The sequence below is a fragment of the Mesocricetus auratus genome, unplaced genomic scaffold (assembly GCF_017639785.1).
Source record: "Mesocricetus auratus isolate SY011 unplaced genomic scaffold, BCM_Maur_2.0 Super-Scaffold_100691, whole genome shotgun sequence".
Classification (NCBI taxonomy): Eukaryota; Metazoa; Chordata; class Mammalia; order Rodentia; family Cricetidae; genus Mesocricetus; species Mesocricetus auratus.
In genome coordinates, this window is record NW_024429267.1 from 46839358 (window position 1) to 46866526 (window position 27169).

At 45.3% G+C, this 27169-nt stretch overlaps 1 protein-coding gene across 3 annotated transcripts; it reads left to right on the forward strand.

Moving 5' to 3' along the window:
• Positions 1–233: 233 nt before the first annotated feature.
• On the forward strand, positions 234–26740 carry Ip6k2 (inositol hexakisphosphate kinase 2). Of its 3 annotated transcripts, none has more exons than XM_005074956.4 (6): positions 234–389; positions 17532–17863; positions 19728–19950; positions 20747–20922; positions 25066–25241; positions 25964–26740. In XM_005074956.4, exons 2-6 carry the CDS (start codon positions 17662–17664, stop codon positions 26462–26464), a joined length of 1278 nt encoding a protein of 425 aa, XP_005075013.1. In that variant the 5' UTR covers positions 234–389; positions 17532–17661; the 3' UTR covers positions 26465–26740. The 3 variants fall into 3 exon arrangements, with proteins under 3 accessions (XP_005075013.1, XP_040595510.1, XP_021085655.1); XM_040739576.1 differs by lacking the exon at positions 234–389 and adding an exon at positions 591–829; XM_021229996.2 differs by lacking the exon at positions 234–389 and adding an exon at positions 16784–17093.
• The last annotated feature ends 429 nt before the right edge of the window (positions 26741–27169 follow it).

A 27169-nucleotide genomic window follows, 5' to 3' on the forward strand; every position in this document is an offset into this window, starting at 1 on the left:
AAACCAGGACCGTGTGTCCATGTACCCGTATCCTAGGCATCCTGCAATGGACCCATGGGCACACGGCCCATCAGTGACTTCAACTGCGCCACAGACCGATTGATCATCCACCTCACCAGGGCAACGCTCCGCCTCCTTGCCTGCGCTTTCCCCCGTCCTCCCCCCCCCCCCGCCCCCCGTCCATTCCGGAAGCCCCCGAAGCGAATCCTGGCGCCCTAGCAACAGAGTCTTGGAGGCTGCCCAGTCCTCTTGCGCGGCTTCGGGTGCGAGCCAATAGCGAGGGGTGCCGGGAGCGAGGCTCGGGGGGCGGGGCTGAGCGCGGCCGCAGCCATTTTGGTAGAAGAGAAACAATAGGACGGAAGCGTCGCGGGACTGGGCTGCGGCCGCAGGTAACGCCTGCCCCGCCGGCCCCGGCCGTCTGTCTCCCCGGGGTTTCAGGGAAGAGGTTTTCGGTGCTGTTAGCGGACGGGCTTCCTGATCACCGGGGGGGCTGTCCAGATCACTTGGGGGAGGGGTTCTCCAGCTGTCATTGTGAGGCGGCTTCCCCCCGTTTTTGTGGCGTAAAATGCCCCCTGTTTGCGGGGACGTTGCATCCTGTGGGCCCCGGGAGACCAGGGTTCCCCATCGAGAGGGCAGAATCGTCCCCCGGCATTGCAGAGCTCTGCTGGAATTGGGGCAGGGGACGACGACCGTGTCCTTCTGTTTCTGAAGCGGGCGCCCTGGGTCTTCCGGGCGGCAGGATCCCTCGTTTCCTTGAGGTCCCCTGGCCACGACCTCCCAGGTCACTGAGGATGGGGTCTGTCTTTGGATGAAGGGCCCTGATGCTCAGGTACTGTTACCTGGGCCCGCAGACGTGCAGCCATTTTGGGTATTGAACGTCAGTTGTGCCAGTTACCTCGTCTTTGGGGGCGGGGAGATCTGCGCATCCTACCTGTCTTTTTTTTTTTTTTTAAGGCATTAAAACCGATCAGAAGATGCCTTTTTTAATACTGATGTTTCTACCACGAGTGGGATACGTATTTCTTTCATATTTGATAACAGGGCAGCATCTGTCTTCTGCATCCTTCCTAACGACTTGTTTCATTTTAGGATTTTAATTTCTCTCAAATATCAGGAAAGCTGTACGAGTAGAAAAATGAGTGGGAAAATGTAAGAACTAGTGAAATCTAGTGCTCTTGCATGCCAGAGGAAATAGATCTAGTCATCCCTTATAAACGTCTTGTTAGCAAAATGTATATAGAGCAAGAAGAAAATAATTTCGAATAGTTTTGAGAAAAAGTACTAAAGGGATCTAGAGGAAGTGGGGGAGGGTAAGAGGGGGCCAGGGAGTGAATATGATCGAAATACATTGTGTACACGTTTGAAATTGTCAAAGAATAAATATTTATCAAAAGACCCAAAAGAGAAAAAAATACAGAAAGATTTTAAACATAACAAAGATGTTGTAGACTGAAGGACCTTGTTTACATTAGTTTTGTGAGTATTTAAGATGTTTGCTGTATTTGCATCCCTCCCCCCAATGACATTTTAAGAGAAGGAAGATGCTTATTTACTAGACTGTCATGGAGAGTGTGTAATTGCAGGGTTTTGTTGTTTAAATTTCAGCAGTGTCACAAATAGAAATATAAAATGAATACTTACATTTGACATGAACAGGCCCTTTAATTGCTTCCTAATTTTTTTTTAGATCAAGTTGATTGAAATGTTCATTGTTACTCAGACTGGTTTACCTGCATTCTGATTTTTTTTAAAGAGTAAAATTCAAGACGTGTTACAGTTGTAGATACCAGTTTATCATATGTGATATACTTCTTTTGTGTTTTGGAGTTTCCTAGGAGACAGTTTTTGGTCTACACAACCAAGTACCTGAATGTTGGAATGTGCCAAGGGGAGTAATTGTACAGTGTTGAAGCTTAGTCTCCTTTGCAGGGAGGGTGAGGTCTTCTGTAAGCCCCAGAGATGTCTGTCCCTGGTATCTAGGCAACAAGGATGGGCTGCTGCCTTTCTGGCCAGCTTGTTAAGGTGAAAATTTTCCATTGTTGGCTCATAAAGAGGGTGCACTGGGGAAAAATTTCCCCTTTAAGGGAAGGGTGAGTCTGGTTTTTGTTTGTTTGAGACAGGGTTTGTAGCCCTGGCTGGCCTGGAACTCACTCTGTAGATCAGGCTGGCCTTGAGCTCATATATCTGTCTGCCCCTGCTTGTGTGTGCCAGGATTAGAGGCATTTGCCCTCACCTAGGGCAAGGGAAGTTATTTTATGTCATGAGGTGATTATCTTACAAATTGACCACATTTTTGTACAGCAGAAGATAATCAGAAAATTACTTTAGTATGATTACATTTTAAACCATATTTTTATTTTTAAAATTATATTTGTCTTTTTGTGTAATAAAAATAACAAAGTGTTTGTTATGAAGCATATTGTATTAATAAATAAATGTCCTTTTCCCAAAAAATTGAATTGAGAATTCATCAAAAAATTTTGAAGCAAAACATTATTTGCAGCGATAATGTGAATGTGACTTTACTCTGTCGCCTGTCACCAGCTTCCAACAGTTAACTGATGTCAGTTGGGTGTGGCTCACACCTGTCCTGTCACTGGGAGGCTGAGCAGGAGGTTGCCACAAGTTTCAAGACTAGACTAGTCAGTCAGGCCTACACTGAGAGACCAGTCTCAAAAAAAAACCAAAATGCCCTGAACCAAAACTCAGTTAACTGATTCCTGTGTCAATATTGTATCCACACAGACCTCTTGCTGTTTCACATTGTATTTTATTTGTGGAACTATTCATTTGTTTGGTTTTTAAGAAGGCCTCACATAATAACCCAGGTTGGCCTAAGACAGGTCTTCTCCTGTCTTACTGTCTAGGTGCTTGATCAGATGCTGAGATTATACACATGAGCCTCTACAGTCAGCTTGCCTTGTTTCTTCTTTGTGTAGCCTATCCTGGAACTCACTCTGGAGACCAGGCAGACTGGCCTTGAACTCAGAGATCTGCGTCCTAAATTCTAGGATTACAGTTGTAAGCCTGGCTGCTGTTGTTTTGGGTTTTTTTTTTTTTTTGGATGTTTGGTGGTTTTGTCTGCATATAATGTACAGCAGAAGAGGGCATAAAATCTCATGGGATTACAGTTGTAGACTGTTGTGAGCTACTATGTGGGTGTCGGGGACTGACTCAGGACCTTTGGAAGAGCAGCCAATGTGCTTACCACTGAGTTGTCTCTCCAGCTCCTCGCCTCACTTTAAAGAAAGAGAAAAAGTAGAAGAAAATTGGATTTTGAAGGTACATACCCAGAAATGTCTTTGTTGTTTCTTGTTTTGCTTTGCTGAATGTTAGATCCAGGATTTTTGATGCCTTAGCCTCCAGAAAAGCTGTTTTGTTTATACATATTTTAGTGCTTTTTCTGAAGACAAGAAGTTCCAAGTATGAATGAATTCCAACACTCAAAAAGTTGAGGCAGGAGGATTACACTTCTAGGACAGCCTGTGCTACAGTGTCTCAAAACAAGTGGGAAAAAAGCTAGGTGTAATCTAGAGTACTGTTATTCTGCTTAAAAACTTGTCATTCCTTAGTTTTTAAAGTTCTTGTCCATATGTCCATCTGAAGTTTTTACTAGCATTGTGATGAGGTGGCTCTTCTCCCCTGAGACAGTTTCTCTGTATAACAACCCTGGCTGTCCTGGAACTCACAGATTCGCCTGCCTCTGTCTCCCAAGTGCTAGGGTTAAGGGTGTGCACCACTAACACCCTGGCGACTAAGGTGGCTCTTAGTCTCTTTAATTTATATGTGCTTATTCTGTTTTTCTTGTGATTTGTTTATTGAAGCAGCTGTGGCTTTTATTGATCATTCTTTGTTTGAAGTCTTTTGGCTGTGATAAGTAGCTGGATTTGAAGTCACTTTTGTTAATCCTCCCTGTGAAGAATCTGGTGTACTGAGAAGTGAACTCTGTGCCCAGCAATGTTGCAGACCTGTAATCCCAGAGAGGACTGTAAATTCAGACAGCCTATGCAGTATAGGGAGACCTCTGTCTTTAAAACCTTTAGAAACTATTATTATTTTGTATGTGTGTGGATGGGGGTGGGGGATTACTTATGGAGGCCAGGCCAACTCTGGAATTGGTTCTCTTCCTTTCCTTTATGTGGATTTCAAGGATCAAATTCAAATCACCAGACTTGTGCCTCAAACGCCTTTACCCACTGAGCCATCTCACCAGCCCCCGAGTTTTGTTCTTTTTGTCACCAATGTGAAACTTAGTTCAGGCTGAAATGGTAGGGAGCATTATATACCCGAAATCTAGTTTCTAGGTCAGAACACGTAGTAAAAGGTGAATTACAATAGAAAAAGCCCTGCCTTGTTATTAAATGTTCATCAAATGTAACTATCTCCAAAGTGATGAGCATATACAAAAAATAAAGATGCTGACAGCTCCAGTTACGGTTTCCAGGACTGTGCTGGACTCTCCATGATACATGCTTTAGTCCTATTTTCCATTTTGTTCCTGTTAGGTGTCTCCTCCTAAGTGTCTTTCTTTGGACTGATGAATGTCAGGCTTCTGGGTCCTTGAAATCTTTGTGTCTGGGAGATTGCACTCCGGTGTCTGCTCTCTGAGCTGTGGGTAGTTAAGACCAGCCAGGGCTTCTTCTACCTATTTTCTTCTTTTCATTTTAGGGATAGTCCCAGGACTTGGTGCACGATAGACAAGTGTGCTGACTCCGAGCTACATGCCCACTCCTCTTTGAATAAAGACTCTGGAAATTGCCCTGACTGGTCTTGAACTTGTTCTGTATCCTGGTCAGCCCTTGAAATTGCTATCCTCCTGCCTCAGCTGGGATTACATGGCTGTGCCATCAGGACTATTTTTTTCTGTCTGCTCTCTGTCATGGATGGTTCACAAAATTTTCTACTCTTTGTTGTTTTTTTTTAATACTTAGAATAGAAATTCACAGTTGATCAAATGAGAAAATATTTAGTGTTTTGTATCTACTAATCTTACCACTCATTTAAAAATGGCCTAAAGCAGATGGGGTGACAACACCTCTATAATCTCAGCACTTGGGAGGCTGAGGCTGGAGGATTGCCTTGAGTTCAGGGCAAGCCTGAGTTATATAACAAGACTGTCTCAGAGACAAAGATAAAAGGAAAGGAAGAAAAAAGAAAGTGTTGAATAAAGCTTGTGTTTTAATGGAATAAAATTGTTACAGACCAGAAAACAGAACCCCTGGTCTGGTGATTGCTTGCGTCTTCATTTTGTGGACAGGAATACATGCAGTTAGTTCCAGGCTGGATCTCACAAAGCAGGGTTTATGAGTGGACCGTTTCTCCTGCTGACCCTATGGTACTTACAGCCCCAGTGCTCTGGGCCATTTCACTATATCTTAAACCCCTCCATTCATACTAGCCCACAGTACCAGTCCTTGTCTTGAGCTTTGTATTTGTCTTGTAGCTGGGGCTGCTTTGGAGCCAATAGCCCTTCCGAACTCCAGCTGCACACACCAAAATGTGATGCCCCATGGGCTGCACATACTTGTCTTGGCTCCATTGGGAAATGCAAAGCTATTGCATCAATCCTTCCCTGCTTTTATGAGAGTAATAGACTGTGGTTGTTTTGCAAGTATAAATAAACATTAGATAGCAATGTTTTTGCCGGGCGGTGGTGGCACACGCTTTTAATCCCAGCCTTTGGGAGGCAGAGGCAGGTGGATCTCTGTGAGTTCGAGACCAGCCTGGTCTACAGAGTGAGTTCCAGGACAGGCTCCAAAGCTACAGGAAAACCCTGTCTCGAAAAACCAAAATAAATAAATAAGCCTGCCAGTCTCCACTTTGGTGCCCATTTGTTAGATGCATTTTAAACTTGGGGTCTGTGTGCCATGCCATGGCACCTTCTTTCCCTTTCCTAATCCTAAGTAGAGGTTGTGCTGGCTCTCACCTGAGTAGACAGTGCTATTAGAACTCACAGTTTTATCTATGGGGTACCCTGGGGATTTGCAGTCAGCCTCTGTTCCATCCTAGTGTGGGACAGGGCCAACTCTTGAACTTGTCCACTTGCCCAGTGAGGGAAGGGCGAGGTGGATGTTCTGTTCACCAGAGTCTTTTTTGTGAGTTACTTGACAGGAAGAACATTAATAACTTACTTTATAAATCACCTATTTTCACATTGTCAAGATAACTGTCTTTCCAAATTAGTTAAGTCTTAATCATAAACATTTTCTGCTCTCCCTCCCTCCTTCCCTCTCTCCTTTCATTCCTTCCTTTCTAGATTTTGACTGCTGAGCTATCTCTCCAGCCCCATGAAAATTTATTAACTTACTTGGTTTTTGGTTTTTCAAGACAGGGTTTCTCTGCGTAGCCCTGGTTGTCCTAGAACTTGCTCTTTAGACCAGGCTGGCCTCCAACTCAGAATCTCCTACCTCAGCCTTCAGGGTGCTGGGATTAAAGATCACCATGTCCGGCTTTGCCCCAGCTTTCTTACTGTGCGTCCATATCTGAATGTGGGGTCGCCCATCCTGCTTCCTTTGCTCTTTGTAGGGTTTGCGCAGGGCCTTCAGTAACTGAAGAGCACTTTCCCAAGGCTCCATGCTTGACGACATTGTTACTTAGTGGGGATGATTCATCTAAATTGAGAACTCTAAGCCCAGGGTAAAGGGGCCTGGGCCATTTAGGAATACAGACCATGTTGGGGTGCCAGGTGGAAGCTCATAGGTTCTGTGGGCTTAATTGATTAGTATGACCAACAGGTCTGGAGCAAGTAAGGCCTAGGAAAGGAAGGGACAAGACTGAGACTTACTTCTCAAAGAGTGTTTTTGTCGGGAAGTACCATAAGCTCCTTGTGGTGAGAGAGACTATGATGAATGAGAGGATTCATAAGCACATGGGCACATTGGGTAGAGAGATGTCAAAAGGGGAGTGCTCCATTGGTATTCGCCCGTCTCCGTCTCTGTTGGATTTTCCTTGGCCAGAGCCCACTGGTCTCCTCACAAGGAGGTGGCTGTGGAGATCATCAGTTGAATCTGATTTCCTTGAAGTAAGTTTTAAAGATGGTTTAGCAGTATCCGAATTTGTGAAGGATAATTTGCAGGTGGTTCTTTGTTAGGACACAGTGCTATCATTGGTACAGTCTTAGGGGTTTTCTCACAAGGCTGGCTCATTTTTTGCTGGTTCAGTCCTGGAAGAATACTGACTGTCCTCAGGCAGAGTGGGTAGTAAAAACTGGACAGTGAACCTGTAGTGTTTTGTGAAGCCTTGTCACCAAGGAGGTGGTGACTAGAGATGAAGAGGGTACCTGGGTCTGAGGATGTAGCTTAATGGTAGAATACACAGCAATTTTCAATACTCTACAGAAACTTTTCATAGGGAGTAACTGGTTCTAAGACTGAAAAATTCTTGGTGTAAACAACATATTTAGCTATAAGAAAATCTGGTACTTTAATAAAGGGACCATATCATACCTCAGTAATTTAGATTTACTTGAGGGAGTGTTGTTTACAGTTTCAAAGGAAGTATTTGGTTTTGTTGGTTAAACAATTTGAGGCACTTGCAATAACAAATACTTCCCCACAGTTGTAGAAGCCAGAAGTTAACTTTTAAAATTGAAATAAAACTTTAATTCTTAATATTGTTATTGTTGTTGTTGTTATTATTGCTTTTTGAGACAGGTTTTCTCTGTGTAGCCTGGCCATCCTAGAACTCACTCTGTAGAGTAGGCTGGCCTTGAACAAAGAGATCCAACTGTTTCTGCCTCCCAAGTGCTGGGATTAAAGGTGTTCACCAGCTAGTTCTAGGATAGCCAATACTATACAAAGAAATCCTGTCTTGAAAAACCAAAAAAACAACAGCAGCAACAAAAAAAGAAAACTGGACATTTGGGGCTGGAGTGATGGCTCAGTGGTTAAGAGCACTGGCTGCTCTTATACCCACATGGAAGCTCATAATTGCCTATAACTTTCATTTCAGGGGATCCCACAACACTTTCACACAGACATACATGCAGGCAGAAAAAAAATGAATGTGCATGAAAAAAATTTTTTAAAGGTGTGCACCACCACTGTCTGGCTTTTAATATTGTTTGTTTATGGTTTTTTGAGACATCTCTGTGTACCCCCGGTTGTCCTGGAACTTGATTTGTAGACCAGGCTGGCCTGGAACTCACAGAGATTCACCTGCCTTTGCCTCCCACATGCTGGGATTAAAGACGTGTGCCGCCACTGCCTGGCTATTTCTTATTTATTTATTTATTTATAAATATTTTATTTATTTGTTGTGTATACAGTCTTCTGCCTGCATGCCAGCAGAGGGCACTAGATATCATTCAATGTGGTTGTGAGCCACCATGTGGTTGCCGGGAATTGAACTCAGGACTTCTGGAAGAACAGTCAGTTCTTCAGCCCTGTTTCTTAATTATTAAGGATGTATTTTCTGGTTTTTTTGTTTTGTTTTGTTTTTTGTTTTTTTTTTTTTCTTTTTTGAGACAGGGTTTCTCTCTATTGCTTTGGAGGCTGTCCTGGAACTAGCTCTTGTAGACCAGGCTGGCCTTGAACTCACAGAGATCCACCTGCCTCAGCCTCCTGAGTGCTGGGATTAAAGGTGTGCGCCACCAACACCTGGCAGGATATATTTTCTTTATGTGTATTTGTGTTGGGGATGGGTGAGTGGTGCTTGAAGTGGGCACAGCTCAGATGCTCTGGAGGTGGAGTTAAAGGCTGTTGTGAGCTGCCCAGTGTGGGTGCTGGGAAGCAGACACAGGTCCTTATACTTTGCAAGAGCAGTAGTGTGCGCTTTCATTGATGGACATTGCCCTAGCCTTTTTTTTCCCTCTCTGACAGAATCTCACTGTTCACCGACTGGCCTTGAACTTGCAGTTCTCTTGCGTCTTCTTGTGAGTGAGATCACAGGTGTATAGAGGTTTTAAGTTGCTAAAAGTGTAATTCCAGCAGGTTACTCTGATGACCATTAGAGGTGGGCCGAAAAGCTCCTCCTTTTCCTTGGGGCTTTGTCTGTCATTCCATACATCTGGTCTGATGAAACAGAGAAATGGAGTGGTTTGACTTTTGCTTGTGGTTTTAGAGGATGGAAGCAGCTGAGGACTACTCTGTCCCTTACAGGTCTTAGAGTGGAATTTGCAGTTTTACTTGTCCCTTGACATTTGAGGAGAAGGATCTGCATTGTGTAGCTTGGATGAAATCACCACTTCTTAATAGATCTAGAATAAGAAATGGGGGAGTGGCTTGGCTGTTAACGCACTTGTCTTGTATGCACAAGGACATGCATTTGGTCCCCAGCACACAGGTTGGGAGTGGACGCTTGTAATCCCAGTGCTGGGGAGATGAAGACAGGAGGATCCCTGGAGTTTGCAGCTGACCCACTTCAGCCCGATCCATCAGCTCCAGGACAAACAGAGAAATAAACTTGTGTAAAATGGTTTTGATGCTGAAAAAATGAACACCCCGTGTTGGAGCCCAGAGATGAAGTCTGTACAGGGCTTTTGTGCCTTGTCTCTGTTCCTACTGCTCTTGGAGGTTCATTGCTTGCTGTAGTAGCTTTCTCTAAGAGGGACCCTGAGAGTCAGCCAAAAAGTTATCACTCCTCTGATGTTAGAATGATCCTACTGTGACTAACACTGGGTCTTTGATCTCTGGTGTCTGTTGTTTTCTGTGATAAGTGCCTCATGTCCACACCTGTAAGGACAGTAACCAGTATCTCTGAGAGGGTTGTAAGAATGGAGGAGCCATACAAACAGCAAGTGCTTGATGAACAGGAATTCGTGGGGTTTCAGGCCTATAATCTCAACACGCAGGAGGGCAAAGCAGGAGGATGGTGATTTTAAGGCCAGCCTGGGCTACATAAGATCCTGTTTCAAAGAAAGCAAAACCCCCAGGACCTCTCATTTCTGTTACAGTCATGCCTCATTATTATTGAAAGTTGAAGACTTGGGTATGGTTTTTTCTCCTCTGACCATCTGTGTCTTACATGCACCTTAGGGACTGTGTGTTGATTCATAATCTTCACGTATGAATGTGTGGCCATTTCTCAGGGTCTCCAACTTGGAGTGAAGTTCTTAGGCCCAAAGTATGCGCTATATTGATGTTGGTTTGTGGTTGGTTTTAAGAACCTTCAAAAGCTGCCCAGCCATCCTTGATTTTTATGTTAGTTTTGGGAATACTTCACTATTCTCTCTCTTGGTGTTAAAAGTAACATGTGCTCAGAATTGCAGAATATTTTAAGGAGTTTGAAACATTCCACACATGTGGAGATCAGAAGACAACTTATGGGGGTTAGTTCTCTCCACTATGTGAGTTCCAGGGAATTGAACCTATGTGGTCAGACTTGACTGCAAGCACCTTTAACCACTAAACCATCTTTTAAAAAATGTTTTATGTGCATGGGTGTTTTGCCTGCATGTATGTCTTTACACCATATGTCTGATGCTTGAGGAAGCCTTGAGTGTGAGGTTACAGACAGTTGTACTCTAACATATGGGAATCAAACCCGGGTTTTCTGGAAGAGCAGCCAGTGCTCTCAACTGCTGAGCCATCTCTCCAGCCCCATTTCAGCATTTGAATGGACAGTTCATTGTGTCATAAGCTGATATCTACCTTTTATTCTGCCTCCCTCTGTTACCCCTCCTCCTCACTCATTCTATTTCTCTCTGGTTTTTTGTTTTGTTTTGTTTTTTGAGATAGGGTCTTGCTGTGTGGAACCCAGGCTGGTCACTCACTCCCAGGCTGACCACTGACTTTGGATCTTTCTGCCTTCTCTTTCTGAGAGTCAGCGTTAGAGAGGTGTATGCCCCTACACTCTGCTAGCTAGTACTTTTCGCAAGTCTTTACAGTTTAAACAATAGAGATTATATAGCTTTTTGTTTTGAGATGCCCCCCCAACCAATTGTACTCACCTTATTGGTGTGGGTTTAGATGGCACACGCTAGGGCCTTTTGTATCCTGATAATCTGCGATAGTAGATGTCCACAATGTAGCGGAGTACCTATTCTATGCGGTGGGTTTTTTGCTTGTTCGTTTATTTTGTATTTTGAAGTAAACCACAAGTCAAAAATTTCTATGACAGGGGCTGGAGAGATGGCTCAGCATTTAAAGAGCACTGGCTTTTTTCCCACAGGACCCAGGTTCAACCGGCTTACAACCGTCTGTAATTCTAGTTGCAGAAAATCCAACACCCTCTTGTGGCTTCTGTACTTGCACATGATACACACATACACACAACACACACACAACTCATACATATAAAATAAAACAAAAAAATTTTAATGTGTTACATGGTGGTACAAACATTTGATCCCAGCACTTTGAGGCAGATGCAGGCAGATCTCTATGAGTTTGAGACCAGCCTGTTCTGTATAGTGAGTTCTAGGCCAACCAAGTCTGCATAAGGAGATCCTGTCCCAACAAATAAATGAATAAACAAACAAATAAATACATCTTAGTTCATAGAACCTGTTTTCAAGCAGAGGTGAAAAAAGAGACACAATATAAACATGGTGTTTTATGGTGATCAAGAAGAGACAGTAAAGCGGGGTGTATCGGTAAGTGTGGCCGAGACAATGTGGCACTTTAAATAGTGTGGCTCAAGAAGACGTAGGGCACTATGCTCACTCTCATTCATTCATTTCATTTCATTCATTCATATTCATATTCTCTCTCTCTCTCTCTCTCTCTCTCTCTCTCTCTCTCTCTCTCTCTCTCTCCCTCCCCTCCCTCCCCTCCCTGCCTCCCTCCCCAAGACACAGATGTAACTGGAAATAGTGGGTAGGAAAATCAAAGTGTGTGACCTTTGCATAGTGAGTTGTAAGTGGGATGTGGTGGCATATATTTCTGATCTTGGCTAAGGTGCTCTGAGAGACTGAGTTCAGAGCTAGCCTGGGCAACATCTTGACAACACACCAATCTAAAAAAGAGAAAGGAGGGCAGGTGAAATGACTCAGTGGTAAAGGTATGTGCTGTCAGTCCTGACTAGCTGAGTTCAGTCCCTGGAGCTCACCACTCAGTGGAAGGAGAAGACTGACTCCCAAAAGTGTCCTCTGACCTCCACACACCCCCCCCCGAACTATGCCCACGTGCACATAATGAATGAATAGATAAATTAGTGAATTAATGTAATGGAAAACGAATTAAGGAAAAGGTTGAGGCTCAGAGATAGGTCCAGCCTGAACTACAAAGCAAAATCCTGTCTGAAAAAGAGAAAAAGAAGGGAGGAAACAATTGAGGAAGAAGAAAAGAAAAGAGATTGGACCAGGTATTATCCACATGACCATGATCCTAGTACTTGGGAGATTGGGCTGTGCATTCAAAACCAAGCTGGGCTGTATAGTTAGGCTGTCTCAAGAATAGAAATAGAGAAAAAATTAGGAATATGACGAAGATAATAACCAGGCTGACCTTGGTATGTGCCTGAAGATGCTCAAAGTGAGGTGATTTTAAGGCCGTGATTTCATGAATTCTTGGTTTATCCCAGTCCCATATTCTTCAAGCCACAATGTAAAACATTATCAACCCTGAAAGTTTATGGGGGCCTTAGTTAACCCTGGCCTCTGCTTTGGCCTGTCTGTAACTCCTTTCCTGCGTTCTGTCACTATGATTTGTGTAACTCTGTGCTCCTACCCGCAGTGTCAGAGTTTCAGTGACTGACCCTGCTTGTGTCACTGTGGACTGTGTACCAGGTGTGCTAAGCAGATGTTACATGGTGCCTTCAGGGCCCATGTGGAGCTTTCAGTGGAAAGGGCGGTTTTGTGCCTAGGCTGTATTTCCTCACACAATCCCTGGTGACCACCTGACCTCGGGGCTTTTCTTGAGGCAGAGTAAGTGGCTCCTGTGGGTCCCATTTGTTGTCTCATTAAGTCAATTCTGGACAGTGAGCTAAAAGCCCAGGGACTTTAGTCACAGGTGTTTAGCTTGCAGCTCTGGGGAAACAAACATTAAGACTGTTACAGCACTGATTCAGCAGATCCTTCAACTGACAGCTAATGCATCTTGGGCAGGAGGGGGGTTCTGTGGGGAGCATTGCACGCCCTGTGCTAGGATGGGTCATAGTCTGCTTTACTTGTAGTTTCATGGACAGCTTTGGGGCAATGTGGAAACCCAAACCTGCTGATGAGTCTGAAGCCAGGGTTTTGGAGGTCTTCTAGATTGCAAGAGCTTCACAGCAACCATTGCTAATTTAGGGCTCCTGAAAAAATGAGCCTTCGTCTTTGGATGTTTATTGATTACTGACAGGCTGGGCACATTGGCACATGCCTGTAATCACGTAGCATTTCAGATTCTGAGACAGGAAGATTGCTGAAAGTTTCAGGTTATATAGCAAGACTGCTTTATTAGGGAAAAAACTAGTAACATCATTCAAACTGAGTGTGGAGCAGAAAGCAGGTGCTGGGTGCTTTTCTTTCTCCTGAGGTGTCTAGGGAGGAAGTTGTCGGGCTTTGTAATGCTTGGGGAAGTCCAAGGGTACTTAGAACTAAAGCACCTTTCTCACTGCTTCTAAACCTGAGACCTGTTTGCACAGTGATGTCATCCTTAAATTCATGTTGTAAAGTTAAACACAATCGAAGCAAAAGAATTGCAGAACAGCGAGGTGGTGGTGGTGGTGGTGGTGCATGCCTTTAATCCCAGCACTTGGGAGGCAGAGGAAGGCCTGGCCTACAGAGTGAGTTCCGAGACAGCCACGGCTACACAGAGAAACCCTTCTCGGAAAAAGAGGAAGAGAGAGGGAGAGGAGAGAGAGAGAGAGAAAAAAAAGAAAAGGATCCCCAAGGGCCAAGGGTTAGTCTCTCCCCAAGCAACTGAGCGGCAAAGGCTCTGGCTCCCTTTGTTGCCGCCCAGTCCGTTTCTAGTCCCACTTCACGCTGGGGAGTTTCTCTGTCTTCAGACTTGGCTTAGGCAAGAATGAGCCTTATTTTTCCTACCCGTACCCAAGATGATGTTTCCCCTGGGAGCATCACTGTGTATGAAGTTCAAGATGAATCTAGGCATGGTGGCGCACGCCTTTGATCCCAGCACTTGGGAAGCAGAGGCAGGAGGATCTCTGTGCGTTCAAGGTAGCATGGTCTATAGAACTACACAGTGAGACCCTGTCTTGAAGAAGAAGAAGGAGGAGAAGGAGAAGGAGAAGGAGAAGAAGAAGGAGAAGAAGAAGGAGAAGGAGAAGAAGAAGGAGAAGGAAGAAATAGTAGTAGTAGTAGTTAAGTGAGAAGGGAGGGTGGTAAAGTTGCATTATTATGTTTAGCAACTAATGCACACTTAGACCTAGGAAGGGGTAGAGTTTTGTTGGGCCTTTCAGCTTCTGTCCACTCCATGAATCACACTGTACATAGATGCTGTGGAACCATTTGAAATTTTTCATTGGAGGGGTAATGAGAGATACCTGGAAAAAAGATACTCTTTTTCTTAGTTGAATGCATTTAAGGAGTAGTATGCATTTGTGTGTGTGTGTGTGTGTGTGTGTGTGTGTGTGTGTGTGTGTGTGTGTGTGTGTGTAATACATGATGCATATGCATGTATGTGTGTTTATATGGGTGCATATCTGTCCAGGTGCAGGTCAGTCTCAGGAGTTGTGCACCTTGCTTTTTCAAGTCAGGGCCTTTGGTTCTGGAGCACACTGATAAAGTTAGGCTGTCTGGCCAATGAACCCCAAGAATCATCCTGTCTCAGTTTCCCCAGCGCTGGGATTGCAAGCACGATTTGCCAGGGGCATCGTTTTTGTAGGTTGTGGGCTTGAGGGTTGTTCTCAAGTGCTCAGCTTAATTAAGTTACTACTCAAGTCCTCTAGGGCTTTAAAAACTGACTCTTAGTGTGTGTGATGTGTATTTGTGTGGGCACAGATGTGGAGTTCAGAGAATAATTCTGAGGAGTATGTTCTCTCCTTGCACCAATGTGTGGCTTCTTGGGACAAACTCAGGTCATTAGGCGTCTGCAGCCAGAAAAAATGGTTTCAAGGGACTTGAAACTCTGTTTAGTTCAGACTGGGTCCTTCTGCCCCAGCCTCCCAACTTGTGGGGCCTGCAGGCTGCTGCCTAGCATTGCTCTTAGAGAAAAGGTAGTTGTTTGTTTGTTTTTTTCCCTCCGAGACAAGGTTTCTCTGTGGCTTTGGAGGCTGTCCTGGAACTCGCTCTGTAGACCAGGTTGGCCTTGAACTCACAGAGATCCACCTGCCTCTGCCTCCCAAGTGCTGGAATTAAAGACGTGTGACACCACAACCCGACACAAATATATATATATTGGTTTTTACGAGACAGGGTTTATCTGTATTGTTTTGGAGGCTGTCGGTCCAGCCCAGCCTCGAACTCACAGAGATCCGCCTGCCTCTGCCTCCCGAGTGCTGGGATTAAAGGCGTGCGCCACCACTGCCTGGCGGTAGTTGTATATTTTGACAAAGACTTTGGATTTTGTTTCCAAGGCCTGGGCACTGGGGAGCATGTTGTACTCTGTTTAGTAAGTATGGTCCCTGACCCATGTGTCACTGGCAGGCTGACTGGAGTCGTTAGCTTTCCTTCAGTATTGCTTTCTCAGGAAGTATTTTAGAGACGGGCAGTAGGGGCGCATGCCTTTAATCCCAGCACTCAGGAGGTAAAGGCAGGTGGATCTCTGTGAGTTCAAGGCCAGCCTGGTCTTCAGAGCTAGTTCCAGGACAGTCAGGGCTACACAGAGAAACCCAGTGTTAGGGGAAAAAAGAAAAAGAAACCGAGAAAGAGCTTGAGTGCCAAGGCATAGTGGAACCTATCTTTTGACGGAATGCTAGAACGTATGTGTTCTTTTTATTCTTTGAGCCTATGAACAGCTTGCCTCATGGGGAAGAGAACACTGGCATAGGTTGACTTTCTTGCTGTTGCAGGCTCAAATTGTGTCAGAATTTATGCATTCTTTTTTTTTTTTATTTGCATTGGTGTAGAAGGTATCAGATCCCCTGAAACCAGAGTTACAGACAGTTGTGAGCTGCCATATGGGTGCTGGGAATTGAACCAGGGTCCTCTGGAAGAGCAGACAATGCTTTTAACCTCTGAGCCATCTCTCCAGCCCTGAATTTATGCATTCTTATAGTCCCATTGCCTATGTGATTTTGGGACTTTTCTCAGGATATATGTCCTCCTGGTCTGTGGTGGTGAAAAGTTATGCTAGGTGAGAGATCAGGACCCTTGGGTCTCTGATTACATATAGGAAAGCATATGAATTTATTATTGTTGAGACCACACCTAGGCTCTCTGAAATGAAGACATGAACACCAACAGCAGCAGAAAAAACATTGACACCAACTTACATTACTGTGTAGAAAACACAAATTTTGGATGCAGCACTCGCATGAGACAAGCTGATGTCCCCAGTGAATAACAGAAATACTAGACCTGGGCGGGAGAGCTTGAGACCTAAGGCCCTGGAGGCCGTTGTGTTGGGACACCTGGCAGCAGCCGTCTAGAGTTCACCTGGGAGCTGTGGCTCTCTGTCTGATCCGAAAGCTCGGGGTGTTTTCTAACCTTGGCACGTTAATCTGTAAGAGGGTAGTTCTGTCTCCTAAAATACCGTGAGTGCCAAGGAAGAGGTCCAGTCGCAAACCTGTGTCATAGCAGGTGCTTTACGCCTGGTGGAGAACTGGGCACATCTGCTGCCGGCTCTTCCTCTTAACTTCCGTTTCCTGAGGAGTCCTGGGAACCAGAGTTCTCCACCAGTAAGGTCCCCAGCAATCACTGAAAGGTGGTGTAGTAGAGCCTTGTGAGGATGTCTGTAAGTTACAGCTGGGAAACAGAACCAGCTTGACCTGCCCTCAAACAGCTGAGTCCACAGACTACTGATAGGCTAGGGTCTGGGTTGTGTGGTGGATGAGAGACTTGACTGCCCATGAGCACAAGTTTAGTTTAAAGATGTGCCTCAGCTTTTGGTGATCAGCATAGAAGTGATAAAAATAGTTGGTGACCTAGAACACTGTGTATCTTTTTAAATGGAGTTGGCCGGCTTCAATCAGTTGTTTTTAGATACAGACGTTAATCATTAAGGCGGGTTCAGAGCTCCATTGCTAATAAGGTTAATGGGGCTTGGCTTTGGCTTTTGGCAAGGGGCAGTGTTTGTGGACATCCTGAAGAAGTAGATCTTACCAAACAATACGTAAGTTGGTTTTCCCTGTATTTAAATTCATTTTATAAAAATATAATTAGCGGAGTATTACCTTTAAGTGTGACAACCTTAATTAGAAAATGGTACGGTTGTATCTGAATACTGGGTTGGAAACGGTGCTTTTACGCCATCGTGGCTTTGTGTTTTGCCTAATGTGGTGGGTTTCTAATGCTGTGGTGGCCGGGTTTGGCGGTTTAGGGGCCCCTGGAGCCCCAGTCTTTGCTGTCAGCATCTGCCCCGCCCCTACTCTCCCTTCCGCTCCCAATGTTTGTCTTTTCTGTAAGGAGGCGGGGCAGGGGTAGGCAGTGTGGGCGGAGCCCCGTGTGAGCTCAGGCTGTTTGTCTTCCTGTTGAGAAGGCCGAGGACTGACTGAAAAGGTGGTTCCCAACCGACTTCCAAACCTCATGTCATTGTGTTTGCTTCCGCCAGAGTGTCCTGGCCTGTACAAACCTAGGAGCCGAGAACAAACAGCAGACGTAAGGACAGACAGTGAACGGAGGACGCGCTGGCCGCTGGACACCGCTGCCTCCCATTTCTCCCTACTGCCTGTGTCCGGAGGATGAGCCCAGCCTTCAGGACCATGGACGTGGAGCCCCGCACCAAGGGCATCCTCCTGGAGCCCTTTGTCCACCAGGTTGGGGGGCACTCGTGCGTTCTCCGATTCAACGAGACAACGCTGTGCAAGCCTCTGGTTCCGAGGGAGCATCAGTTCTACGAGACCCTCCCAGCTGAGATGCGCAAATTCACTCCCCAGTACAAAGGTGAGCTCCCGGCTGCTAGAGGGGTCGCCAGGCTGGTAAGAGGTAAGGGATTATGGCAGTGGAAGCCCTGGCAGCAGCCCTGGGAGCCCTCCCTCCATCCCTCCCTCCCTCCCATTTACCCTTTTGTTTTCCCTTCTCCTCTTGGCCCTCAGCCCAGCACCTTACACCCTCAGTTCTCAAGTCGTGGTAAGATTGCCCAATTGTTTTGTTTTCTGGATTTGCTTTGAGTTTATTTTTGTTGGAAGTATAGTTATTTTTATGTTCAGGTGTCTCTTGCTCAAGGTAACCCATAGTCCCCATGTGGGGACAGTTCTGGAAGACTTTAGGAGGATTTTACCCAGAATTCTTGCTGCCTGCTTTTTGTCCTCCAGGAAACCAGAAGCCCTGGTGATTAGGTAGGCTGGGAGCAGGGCTGAGTCAGATGGAATGCAAGAGTGGGAGGATTGTGCTGATTAGCTCAAGGCCTTGGCTATTACGGAATGTCCCCAGAATTGCTGTGTGAAGGCAACCCTTTGGTTCCCATGTGGCGACTTTGCCTCTTTTTATAATGACGCACTTGAAAGGAACACCAGCCACCAGCATGGCGTGGTCTTTCCTGGGGAGGAGGGGACCTTTTGTAAATGAGAAATCTTAAGGAAGTAATTTTAAATGTATTACCAGATGTAAAAAAAGACTAGAACAACTTAGTTTCTCCTGGGACAATTAAAACACTGTTCTTGAAAGACAAGATGGACTGGGTTACCTCTGTCTACTTGGAAACGCATGTGGTGGGACTGGGGGAGTTGGGGACCCTCACTTGGTCCTTTTCTGTTATTTTTTTCCAGGACAAAGCCAGAGTTCCCTTGTTAGCTGGCCACCCCTGCCCCGTTTTTATCCCCTTGGTCCTTCCTTATGCCCACAGGGAAGTGTGGTCCCTTGACACCCCCCTCCTGCTCCTCTGCGCCCAGAGCTGGGGGCCACCTCAGAAGTGAGCACGCATTTCCCTGCAGCAAGCAAGCGGGCGGGCAGCAAGGACTGAGCAGATTGAGTGATCGTGGGGCAGAGAGGCCTAGGAGGAAAGGTGTTCAGCCAGTCGGCTGTAAGGCGCTCGTCGGCACCGCAGAAATGCTCCCACCTGGCAGCCCCTTCCTCAGAGACTTCTAATTACTCATGGCAGGTCCTAGAGACTCAAGGGGAGAGCTGCTTTCAAGGCTACCATGTGTCTGTGTTCCTGCCCTCATCTGTGTTCATTTTGTTCTTTTGTGACACAAAACTACAAAAACCAATAAAAGCGTAACAGAAGGACAGACGGCTTGGCTCAGCCACCCGTGTAGGGTGCTGTAGAAGCCTGGCCAGGGTGTCTGTGCTGTGTGGTTTGTTTGCTGCTTTGCTTTGCTCCTCCCTCACCTCAGTGCGTTCACCTGAAGGCACACACACCTGTGCTCCCCTCACTCGGGCTTGGCTTTAAAGCAAGCCTCCAGGCTGTTGGAATTTCTGTTTAGGGCGGAAAAATTCATATAAGCTACATAGAGCAATGTTTTTGTGTCTCTCTCAGGATTAGAAGAGTTACATAAAAATTAATAAACATTTTCAATGATGGAAAAGTGTGTCTTGTAATTCTTTGGCCCTTGCCTTCCCTTGTTGAGTGCACTAGAGAGGAAGCCTCTCTCTTGGCCATGTTTGCTCCCTAATTGCTTGTCTTGTATGGTGTCACTTTTTTCTAGTTGTTTTGATATTTGTTAGGTTTGCAGATGAGTTTGGGGCCTCTGGCAACATAGAGACTAAGGAACAGGGTAAGAAACAAAACAAATGTTACAATCATGTTATCTAGAATGCTTTTTTCTGTGGAATTAAAAGTCCCTTCTGCTGCTCACCCCCCTTTCAGGTGTGGTATCCGTGCGCTTTGAAGAAGATGAAGACAGGAACTTGTGTTTAATAGCATATCCGTTAAAGGGGGACCATGCCACTGTGGACATTGTAGACAATTCAGACTGTGAACCAAAAAGTAAGCTGCTACGATGGACAAACAAAAAGCAGCATGTCCTAGAAACAGAAAAGAGTCCTAAGGATTGGGTGCGTCAGCACCGCAAAGAGGAGAAGATGAAGAGGTGGGTAAGAACTGACGGGAGCGCCGTGTGCCGTGTGGGAGACAAGGATTGCTGGCTCCGTTATGATCTGCTTCCCTCAAGCTAGGGACTCACTGTGGGCCTGTAGGTGACTTCTGCTGGTCCCACATGTGTGCTGTCTCTAGTTGCCTCTGGGTGAGACCATGGCATTTTGCATAAACAGCTGAAGTAGCACCTATAAAAGAGATTGATTCATTCCTTCCACGGTTGCTTCGTGCCTGGCCACAGGCAGACTGGAGCCATTCTTTTACCTCAGGGTGCTTATGGTGGGGGACAGAATGATCCATTAGCCTCTGCAAAGTAAGGACCCGTGTGGACAGGACCTTAAAAGTCTCACAGGTCGACAGAACCTATAGAAGTATAAAATAAAAATGTACAGTATTGTGATGTGGTTAAGTAGATAACTGACCAGTGCAATTTCACTTCACTCCTCCCTGGAGTTAGGAGACCCTCTGTACCAGAGGCCAGGAGTCATTGCCTGAAAGGGGAGTGAAGACTTCTGCCTCATTAAGTTGGGGAGAAGAGGCCATTGTTATGTCTTGCTATAGAAAATAGTGGTAGGCTGCCCTCTTTTAAAAATTTTTAATCAACTTTCTACAAGTAGAATGCACCCACCACATGATAAAATGCACCCACTTAAGTAATGAATTTGGGTAGATTATGTATATTGTGACCACATCAAATTAAATATCCATCACTCTAGAAGACTGCTTCATTATCCTTTCATGTTTAATTTTGGTGATACATTATGATTCATTGAATCCTTATTTCTTTATAGTCATAAATTAGAAGAAGAATTTGAGTGGCTAAAGAAATCTGAAGTCTTATACTACAGTGTAGAAAAAAAAGGAAATATAAGTTCCCAGCTAAAACACTATAACCCTTGGAGCATGAAATGTCATCAACAACAGTTACAAAGGATGAAGGAGAACGCAAAGCATCGAAACCAGTACAGTATCCTTCGCCATAAGGCGTTTCTACCTTGAGGGAAATGAGACACAGCACGGAGGGCTGGAAGAGAGAACGTGGGTGATTGGTTGGTTTATGAGAGCAGGGTCTCTGTATAGCCCAGCTGGACTAGGAGACTCCTCTGATCGCTGGGATTATAGGTGTCTGCCACTGCACCTGCCTGAAGTGTTCTGTGTTGAGTGTGCTCTTGCTATGCACCGCAGTGTATGTGAGGTCAGAGAACAACTTGCAGGAGTCAGTTTCTCCTTCCACCAAAGATTGAACTCACTGAACCATCTAACAGGCCTTGTTTTGTTTTCTGTTAGCTATGGTTAATTTCCATTGTTAAAGTTGTGCCCAGGACAACCCTGTGTGATAACTGGATGACTGTCACCTCTCTCTGGAATAGAGCCTGACCTCAGAGTACAAGTAAGGGACAATAGCGGGTATCTGAGAACCTCATGAAAAAGCCATCTTGTACTAGCTGGGCTTTAGCCTGGGTGGCCAAGAGGCTGCTCCCTGGTTTCACACTCCTGCGCCGGATGAGAGGAATGATGGGGCTATCATTTCAGTCCTGGTTTACCAGTCCACCACACAGAGCTGTGCACAAAGTACCAGGATCCGCTTTCTTCCCATTCCACTGTCACTCACTGGCCTCACGTTTGTTTGTTTGTTTCAGTTCTGGGAATCCAACCCAGGGTTGGATTTGGCCAGGGTTGGGGACACACACAGGCTGGAGAAGAATTTGCAGGAGTCTGTTCTCTCCTTCCTGAGGGTTAGCCACTGACCCACCTCACTGTAAATGTATCTGTTGGGACTGGGCTCCACAGCTCTGCATTTGACTGGTTTTAGTTTTCAAAGAGAAGCTTCATGATGAGTAAGGGCTACAATTATGAGGCTAGGCGCTGGAGACAGATGGTAACCAACTTTTTCTTTTTAGGCACAGGGCCTTGTGAAGACTAATCAAATCTCCTTACCACTGAGCTAATTTAGGTCACCTACCCTTGTTTAAACAGTTTTCAGTTTTCCCTAAATTTGATTCTGAAGCAAGTCTTACATCATTTTATCTGCTTGTACCTTATGTATTCACAAAAGGTGTAAAAATATTTTAGCACGAGGACCAGTTTAATTCCCGGCATCCATGAAACAACCCCTGGGCACACCTGTAATTCTAGCAGTGGGAGGGAGAGACAGAAGGTTCCCTGGAGCTCATTAGCCAGCCACTCTGAATTAGTAAGTACCCTGTCTCAAAAGAAAAAAGTTGTGAAAAGTGACTGGGGAAGACATGTGTCACCCTCAGTTCCCCACACATCAACAAAGTACTTTTTAAGATAAGGATATTTTAAAACATTAATACCATTTTACTTCTCGAAAATAGACAGTAATTCTTTCCTATAAAATACCTATTTCACTGGATGTAGTGGTTCATGCCTTTAATCCCAGCACTCGAGGGGGTGGGCCCAGAGGCAGGTGGATCTCTGAGTCCGAGGCCAGCCTGCTTTACAGAGTGAGTTCCAGGACAGCCAGGTCTACACAGAGAAACCCTGTCTCAAAAAATGAACAAAAAAGAAAATACTTATTTCATATTCTTATTTTCCTAGTTGTCTCAGTAAATGTGTTTGTATTGCTGGTCTGTTTGAGGGAAGCTCCATATAAAATTCATGTGTAGTGTTGAAGTGTTTCAGACTCTAAAGTATTACTGTCATCTTTTTTGGAGATTTCAGAACAAATAAGGACTAGCATGAGGGAGGTGTTTCTGTGGTTATAGGTAGGGCTTGCTCTGCAAGCATGAAGACCAGAGTTTGAATCCCAATACCCACAGAAAATCTGAGCATGACAGCTCAGGGCTATAACCCCATTGACATAGGGCAGAGATAGGAAGACCGCCCCCCTGGAACTTGCTGGCCATGTGGCCTAGCCAGTTGGTGAGCTCCAGGTTCCAGAAGAAACCTGTCTGAAAATAGAAGGTTTGGGAAGTGATAGGACAAGGTACCTGACATCTGGATTTCTTTTGCACTAACATATGCATGTTCACATTAGAAAGAACATGGAGTTTCCTGCGATCTGGATTTTACTTAGTGCATCCCTTTGGTATCTTATACACACCTTCTCTCTTTCTAGTTGATAATTGGATCTAAAGGCTTGATCAGATGCAGGTTCAGTTCTTCAGGGGCTACAAGCAAGAATCCTTGAGAAATGCTATTGTCCATTGGGAAACATGGTGTTTAGCTTTATTTTTCAGTCATTATTTTAGAGCCACCTTTTTCATTACATGATTTCCCAATTTTGTCGTTAGCTGGAATTTCACAAAGAATAATCTTGAGGTGCAGTTGGAAGGAGATTAAATGTTCACTTTCCTTTATTTACTAGCTGTTGGAATAATGAATAAGTGAGTCCTAATCCTCCAGAGGCGGCCATCATAGTGTGGTTTTAGCATCATCTTGAATGCATGAGTTAAGAATATTAGATGTATTTTCACCAGGTGGTGGTGGCGCACGCCTTTAATCCCAGCACTCGGGAGGCAGAGGCAGGTGGATTTCTGTGAGTTCGAGGCTGGGCTGGACCAACAGCCTCCAAAACAATACAGAGAAACCCTGTCTCGTAAAACCAAAAAAAAAAAAAAAAAAAAAAAAAGGAATATTAGATGTATTTTCATCAGTTGAAGGATGTTTTAGGCTTTGTTTGTAGTATTGGGCATTAAACCCAGGGCCTTGTGAATTGCAGGCAAGCTCTCTCTCACTGAGTCAGATCTCTAAGCCTTACAACTGTTATCTTGACTGATGATCTACTAGTCCCAAGTCTTTAATTGTTGTCTTCCTTTCTGATTTGGAGAAGATGGTCTAGGAAATGTATATATTTCCTGTCCCAGGTGTTAACTTACGCCTTTTTTTGTTTTGAGACATGGCTTCTCTATGTATCCCTGCTGTCCTGGAACTCACTCTATTGACCAGGCTGGACTCAACCACTGAGCTCTGTCTTCCTCTGCCTCCTGAGTGCTAGAATTAAAGGCACCTGCCACCACTGCCCAACACTTAAACTTAAGCAGAAGTTAGTAAAGGACTAAATAGCGAATATTTCAGGCTTCCTAGGCCATACAATCTGTTGTCACAACTCTGCCACTGTAGCAACATCCATAGACGTTAGTATAAATGAATTAGGGTGGCTATGTTCTAATAAAACTTGAAAGTTACTGTAACCAAACCTTTTCTCTTAAAGACACTGTTGTGTATGATGTGTGTGTGTTTGATTGGGAGGATAAGCAAATGCCGTGGCATGCAGGTGGGGATTGCATGCTGTTGTGTATGGTGTGTGTGTGTGTGTGTGTTTAGGAAGAAGCATATGCATGGCATGCATGTGGGGATTGCATACTGTTGTGTATGGTGTGTGTGTGTGTGTGTGTGTGTGTGTGTGTTTGATTAGGAGGAAGCATATGCCATGGCATGCATGTGGGGATTGCAGAACAGCCTCACATGTCCTCATCTTTCTACCTTATTGGAGGCAGTGTCTTACTGAACGCCCAGGAAATTTCGTTGCCTCACAAAGAATGGTGGGATTATAGGCATATGCAACCATATCCAGTTTTCACATAGATTTTGGGGATCCAAACATAGGTCATCAGGGTTACATAACAACAAGCGAGCCTTTTCCCCAGCCCTGACCATCTCTTTCCTAGGTCATAACGTGTTGTATACCTTGATATTTTGGTACAGTATTATATATTTTGCTGGAATTTTACTGGAAAGATGGTTCAGTGATTTAAGAGCTTACACTGCTATTGGAGACCACTAATTCAGTTCCCAGCATCCAACTCAGGTGGCTTATACCTACCTGTAACTCCAGCTCTAGGAATCAGCCACCTTCTTGGTGTGTTCTCACATTGCACAATCCAGTGCAGACACCCAGAGATGCACAGACTTGGTATATGTGTCTCTGGCCGGGAGACCTAGGCATGTGTTGAGTGTGGACACTGGCTGTTGCTGTTTATGCTAGATCCCCGACAGGTCAAGGGCACTTCTGAGATCTCGCTCAGCTCTGAGCTCTCTCTGTGGAAGATAGCACAGCTAATAAATGGAGTGTCCTGTGGGCTTGGGCTTCTTTAGTTATTATGTGCAAACGCTTCCTTTTGGAGTATTGTCCTTAACCACTCAGAATTTATCTTACTGGAGAACCTGACTTCTCGCTATGAGGTGCCTTGTGTCCTGGACCTCAAGATGGGCACACGCCAGCATGGTGATGATGCTTCGGAGGAGAAAGCAGCCAACCAGATCCGGAAATGTCAGCAGAGCACATCTGCAGTCATTGGTGTGCGTGTGTGTGGCATGCAGGTGAGGAGAGGGCTCGCATTAAACAAAGGCTGCGAAGGTTTCCAGTGGCTGTCACTTCACTGTGGCATAGAACTCTGAAATGCTCTGAAGAGTTCAGATTTGGGTTATTTGTCCTTTGGAAATTTAAAACTCCTTCCACTCATTTTCCCCACTTTCCCTTAATAAATACATCCAGTCTGGTTTATTTAAAACAACAACAAACAGATTTAGTAGGGTACATCCCAGTTGGTAGAGTGTGCATCTAACACACACGGGGCTGTGGGTTCAGTACCCAGTACCCAAAACAAGGTAGATTTGAGTGATTTGGAGATATAACTCAATGGTAGAGTGTTTGCTTGAGTACACAAAGCTCTGAATTTTATCTCTAGCTCACACACACACACACACACACACACACACACACACAGATTTGGCCTTTCCTGAGACTATTGCTCTCTGGTTAAAAAGGAAAGCATGTATGCCTAGTTGAGCCCTCTGAGGCTAGTCTTGCTGACTGAGTTCATGTGTATGTGTCCATATACTAGGATACAAAGTTAAGCCTCCTTTGTAACTGGACTAGGTGATGGGGCATGTGCTGGGTGGGTGCTGATCAAATACCTGAGCTTCTGTGTGACTGATGCATTGAATTACAAGACCTCTTCAGCCAGTCACATCACCCTCTTGCACTCAGTGTGGAGGTCTTGAAATGCCTTTTGACCCTGACTTGCTGGTCTCTCCCACAGGTGTACCAGGCAGGCACTGGGCAGCTCATGTTCATGAACAAGTATCATGGGCGGAAGCTTTCCGTGCAGGGCTTCAAGGAGGCTCTTTTCCAGTTTTTCCACAATGGGCGGTACCTGCGCCGTGAGCTCCTGGGCCCCGTGCTCAAGAAGCTAACTGAGCTCAAGGCCGTGTTGGAGCGACAGGAATCCTACCGCTTCTATTCCAGTTCCCTACTGGTCATTTATGATGGCAAGGAATGGCCAGACGTGACCCTGGACTCGGACGCTGAGGACTTGGAAGACCTCTCCGAAGAGTCGGCTGATGAGTCTGCTGGTGCCTATGCCTACAAACCCATCGGTGCCAGCTCAGTGGACGTGCGCATGATCGACTTTGCACACACCACCTGCAGGCTGTATGGCGAGGACAGTGTGGTGCATGAGGGCCAGGATGCTGGCTATATCTTTGGGCTCCAGAGCCTGATAGACATTGTAACAGAGATAAGTGAGGAGAGTGGGGAGTGAGCTTGCTGACTACTCTAATACCTGAGAGACTCTCTGTGTCCCCCCTACAGCTGTGCTGTCGGGGAGGAGGCCAGTATGGCCAGGTGGTGGCCCCTGCAGCCTGGAGCTGATAGACAGTGGCCTCTGTGACCCCCCCCCCCAGCCTGAGCCAGCCCCAGCCGTGCTCAGTCTTTTATTTATTTTAACTATTTCTTCAACATTCCACATTTGATGATGCAGATACCTCTTTCTTCCCTGAGTGTAAATGTTCTAATACAGATCTTTTTGTTTATTGTATACAGTGATGCTGTCATTCTTTCTAAGCATGCAAACTCCCTCCCAACCTGCAGAAGCCTCCAGATGTTGTGACCTCCCGGTCCCTGTGCCCACTCTGTAGATTGCACTGAAGCCATCAACTGCTTGGCTTTGTTTCTAGTATCCCAGTTTAGCACCTGCAATCATCATAAACAGATGCCCCCTAAGCTTACTGAGCCAGGTCACTGGTTTATGCTGGCTGGTCTCTTCCATTCTCACTCAAAAGTACAATTGTTTTCCTACAGCCCTATGCAGCTTTAGGTGCTCCGATCCTTGGATCTTTGATTTCTCCTACATGTTGGCAATAATTAACTGACCAGATATTGTAGTCTCAGGTATCCAGGACGCCATGCTGGGGTCTCCAGCCACTTGTTTCTGCTGTACTGGTAGCCAAGAGCCCAGGTGGAGCAC

Bases quoted from the DNA above. Each gene is read 5' to 3' on its own strand.
- Ip6k2 (XM_005074956.4), top strand. From the start codon at position 17,662: ATGAGCCCAGCCTTCAGGACCATGGACGTGGAGCCCCGCACCAAGGGC. The intron at 19,951-20,746 runs GTGGGTAAGAAC...ATTTCTTTATAG, and splicing joins AAAGAGGAGAAGATGAAGAG to TCATAAATTAGAAGAAGAAT. The intron at 20,923-25,065 runs GTATCCTTCGCC...TTAACCACTCAG, and splicing joins AAAGCATCGAAACCAGTACA to AATTTATCTTACTGGAGAAC.